General features: G+C 41.5%; 1 protein-coding gene across 1 annotated transcript; it reads right to left on the bottom strand.

The window, feature by feature from the left end:
- Nucleotides 1-550: 550 nt before the first annotated feature.
- Nucleotides 551-1,477, bottom strand: LOC126076533 (olfactory receptor 12D2-like). Its single transcript, XM_049885175.1, has one exon. The coding sequence runs from the start codon at nt 1,475-1,477 to the stop codon at nt 551-553; it is 927 nt and encodes a 308-aa protein (XP_049741132.1).
- Between the last annotated feature and the right edge of the window lie 3,199 nt (nt 1,478-4,676).

The raw sequence follows: 4,676 nt of genomic DNA, 5'->3' as shown, positions 1-4,676 counted from the left end.
CCCTAAAAAAACATCAGAATATAAAAGGATAATAAATATATTGCTCACATTAAAATGTGCTAACCTAAAGGGATCACGCAGGTAAACAAACCTAAATGTTATCTATTTACCCAATGCATAAGTAATATAGACATATTTCTATACCTGTTTTCATACAAAAACACAGTAGAATATATAACAAATCAGTTATATCAATTAATATCTCCAAAACCAACTCAGAATGAGGGTTCCATGGCTACCATCAAACTTTTCTAAGTTTCTTTTATACTACCTACCTACCTGCTGAAGAATAATAACAATTGTAAGGATGGCACAGGACCTGGCGGTGTTTCATGCTGTTGTACATAGGGCTGTTATGAGTCAGAACAGACTCAACAGCACCTAAAAACAACACAACCTACTAGACTGGACTATACCATTTATATTCCTTTTATTCAGTTCTCATATTCATACATATTTTGAACAATTTGAGAAGCAGTATAAATCCAAATCCTGACTTTCTCATTGCCTGCTTATTTATGCCTCAGAAGAGTTCTCCAGATCCTTCAAGTCATAGCTTCCTTCTGATCATCCTGATCAAGGCCCTCTTTACTTCCTTATTCCTCAAAGTATAGACCAATGGATTTAGCACAGGGGTGACCATAGTGTACATGATGGCAATGACCCGGTCCTGGTCCATGGAGCTGCCTGAGGCAGGATGAATATAGGTGAAGACAACAGGAGAATAGAAAATAATAACTACCATGAAGTGGGAGGCACAGGTGGACAGTGCTCTGTGAAGCATGCTGCATGAATGGGTCTTGAAGACCAGATAGGTGATAATGTAGAAATAGGAGAGAAGTGTGAGAAAGAAGGGGCCTATAGCCATGGTCCCTGTGACAGTGTTGAGTAGCCACTGGTTGAGCTCAATGTGCCCACAGGCTAACTCCAACAATGGTTTAATATCACAGAAGAAGTGATGGATTCGGTTGGAACCACAGAAGTTCAAGTGAGAGGTCATTATGGAATGTAGGAGGGCATGGAAAAACCCAATGACCCAGATTGTGCTAGCCATCTGGGTCCAGCGCTGATGATTCATGATGACAGTGTAATGAAGCGGTTTGCAGATAGCCACAAAGCGGTCCAAGGCCATCACGGCCAACAACATGGCCTCTGTGCTGCCCAGGAAGTGAAAGAAATGAAGCTGGCTTATGCATCCCACAAAAGAAATTGCTTTGTGTGTAGAGAAGAAGTTTTCTAGCATCTTTGGCAGTGTCACTGTGGAATAGCAGATATCTAGACACGAGAGGTTTCCCAGGAAGAAATACATAGGTAAATGGAGTCTGAGATCAGAGATAACAATCATCAGGATAGCTCCATTCCCAGTCACATTGACAAAGTAGATGGTGAGGAAAACCACAAAGAGAAAAGGTTGCAGTTCTTGGATGTCCGTCATTCCCAGGAGGAGAAATTCAGTGACTGAAGTTTGATTCAGCATCACTTAAAAGAAAAGACAAAATTATAGATAGAACACTATCCCCAATGAGAATTTTGTTGCCAAGACAAAAATGTCTTGAAAGATAATATAGTTATTTTACTTGATTCCAATTGCAGAGGTTTTATAGAATTTGGACTATTAAACTGTTAAATATTAAGTCTACATGTCTGTTATGGACTGTGACTTAGGCAATCTTTTTTTTTTTTAAAATAGATTCATAATTAATATACCTTTCACTCAGAGACCTAGAGCAAGTCTGCATCCCATCTTTGCCTGTGAACATCTACATCCTGATAAACCTTGCCTTTCATCTTCCTAAGTCATCTTAATAGGGTGATTTTTTAAAGTACTCCACCACACTGCTCTCTATAAATCTATTAAGAAGCCCATTGGAGCTGCAGGGACCATGGTCTCAGGGAGCATCTAACTCAATTGGCATAACATAGCTTTTGAAGAAAATTTTCTACGCTCTATTTTGATGAGTAGCGTCTGGGATCTTAAAAGCCCATTAGTGGCCATCTAGGATACTCCACTGGTCTCACCCCTTTGAGAGCAAGAAAGAATGAAGAAAACTAAAGATACTAGGGAAACATCAGTCCAAAGACATATCTACCATGGTCTCCTCCAGACTGAGCCCAGTACAACTAGATGGTGCCAGGTTACCACCACTGGCTGCTCTGACAGAGATCACAATTGAGGGTCCCAGACGAGCTGGAAAAAAATGTAGAATAAAATTCTAACTCAAAAAAAAAAAAAACCAGACTTGCTGACCTGACACAGTCTGCAGAAACCGTGAGAGTATGGCCCCAGGCCACTCCTTTAGCTCAGTAATGAGGTTAATCCTGAGGTTCACCATTCAGCCAATATGGGGAAAGGCCCATAAACAAAATGAGACTAAAGGGGCACACCAACCCTGGGGCAAGTGCTAGAAGGCAGGAAGGGACAGAAAAGCTGGTAATAGGGAGCTCAAGTTTGAGAAGACAGAGTGTTGACATGTCATGGAGTCATTAGCCAATGTCATAAAACAATATGTGTACTAACTGTTTAATGAGAAACTGGTTTGTTCTGTTAACCTTCATCTAAAGTACAATAAAAAAAAAAGAATATTCATTAAACTATTATTCTTCATAGCGTGGAACTGGAAACAATCCAAATATCCTTGAAAAATAAGTCAGATTAAAAATCGTGACATATTCATCAAAGGCGTACTATGTGGTATTGAAAACGAACAGACTAAAGCACCAAAGTGATCTCAAATCAAGCACAGCCAAAGGACAGTTCTCCTTTTTACTTCTAATTTTTTTTTATATAATTATAGTGGATTCAATCAGGAAAATACTTCTAGCAACACCAACTTTTATGATAATAAAATATGGACACTTCAAAATAAAAAAAAGGAAGCCCGTGTGAAAGATTTTTAACTTAAGTAAAATAGGGAAGAATTCCTTACAACCACAAAGTCTTTAAAGAAATAAAAAAGTTCTTTAAAATAGTAGTATTTCCTCATTTTAGAATGTAAACAGTGCTAGAAGTGTCCTTTTACTGATCCCTTTCTGAGGTACATCCATGAAAGCATGATGTAGCCTTTGTTGGGATAGGAAAGGATGCCACATTAATCAAATATTATTAGCTAGAGGTTTGCTTAAAAATTTACCACTACTGGAGGTAGAGCCAAGATGGCAGAGTACTGAAACACTTCTGGTGGTCCCTCTTGCAACAAAGACCCAAAAACACAAGTGAATCGATTATATACGACAAGCTGGGAGCCCTGAACGTCAAAGGCAAAACTGAGGAACTGGACAGAGTGGCAGGGGGTGGGAGCATCAGTTCAGAAGTAGCGAGGAGTTGCTGGACCTGACCTGGTGGGAACTGGTGCTCTGCAGGCCAGATCCCCTGGCTCAAGCACAGTGAGGCAGGTGGTAGAGTTCGGGACCCATTTCCCACAGTGGGAGAGAGTGTGCAGTGGTGGAGAGTCTACTCATGCCTCCAGAATAAGTGGAAAGTGGTGTTCTTGGTAAAGATAAGTACTTGAATCTAATCTACTACACGGACTGAAAAACACCCCTTTGGAAAGATCTGTCTGGCCTCTCCCCCTCTGCACCACTTTCTCTGGGCCAGAGACAGGACCTCCTGTGCATTCTGACCCATTCTCCTGGGCTTGAAGAAGGAACAAATTAACAAATGGGGGAAAAAAATAATCAGCCTGCTCCCCTAAGTTGGGAACTCAGGGCAGAAGTTGCTCCTTTGCCTGGGTACAGGCACAAGCAGTCCATGGACTTCCAATGCCTTTCACCCCTGCTTATATCTGCATAGGCCCATTTCAACAACATAAGCCCTCATTAGCAGAGTACAACAGGGTCTATACCTGAAGTCTGGCTTCAACAGTTTCATCTGTATGGTGGAGGGGGAGGTTCATGACATTTGACACTTCTTTGCCTATTAAGCACCTACCCAGATCAGGGCCTGAGGACTGGTGGCTCCACCCACACCACCCAGCCACCCATGACAAGGGTCCAAGGATAAGTGGTACCTCCCAGTCCTTAGAGCCAAAAGCACCAGCTGCCTTTAGTCTGGCTGCAAACCCCCAACCTATGCACTCCAGAGAATGGGGACTTGCTTTCCTCACAGACACTCAGGGGCGATTGTCAGTCCCCTGCCTTGCTCAGAGCGGGATCCCCTGCTGCAGCCAGATACCCGTGCCTGCAACAATCACTCCTGCTCATCTAAGACTGTATGTGAGAGCCTACACCAGACACTGGGTGACTGACTACCTGGACATCACAGCTGAATCCATACAAGAAAAATAAACAGACTCCCAGGCTCATATATATATGGTAACAGCTCTAGCCACCTGGTGACAGGATGTTAGAGCTTCAAAGGGACCCATAATCAAACTAGCTTACTTTAGTAGCCTATTTGGGCATATCAAAACAGAACAAAGCAAGAAGATAGGACACAGTAAGCAAACATAAAATAAATTGATACAATAACTTATAGATAGCTCAGAGACAGCAGTCAATATCAAATCACATAAAGAGGCAGACCATGATCTCTTCAGCAAGCAACCAAAAAAAAAAAAAAATCAAGAAATTTTCCAGATGAAGTGAACTTTCTGGAGTTACCAGAGGTAGAATACAAAAGATTAATATACAGAACTAGTCAAAGGATCAGAAAGGAAATCAGGCAAAATGCAGAACAA

The sequence above is a fragment of the Elephas maximus genome, chromosome 1 (genome assembly GCF_024166365.1).
Source record: "Elephas maximus indicus isolate mEleMax1 chromosome 1, mEleMax1 primary haplotype, whole genome shotgun sequence".
Classification (NCBI taxonomy): domain Eukaryota; kingdom Metazoa; phylum Chordata; class Mammalia; order Proboscidea; family Elephantidae; genus Elephas; species Elephas maximus.
This window is presented reverse-complemented; position numbering and strand designations above follow the sequence as displayed.

Bases quoted from the DNA above. Each gene is read 5' to 3' on its own strand.
- LOC126076533 (XM_049885175.1), bottom strand. From the start codon at position 1,477: ATGCTGAATCAAACTTCAGTCACTGAATTTCTCCTCCTGGGAATGACG.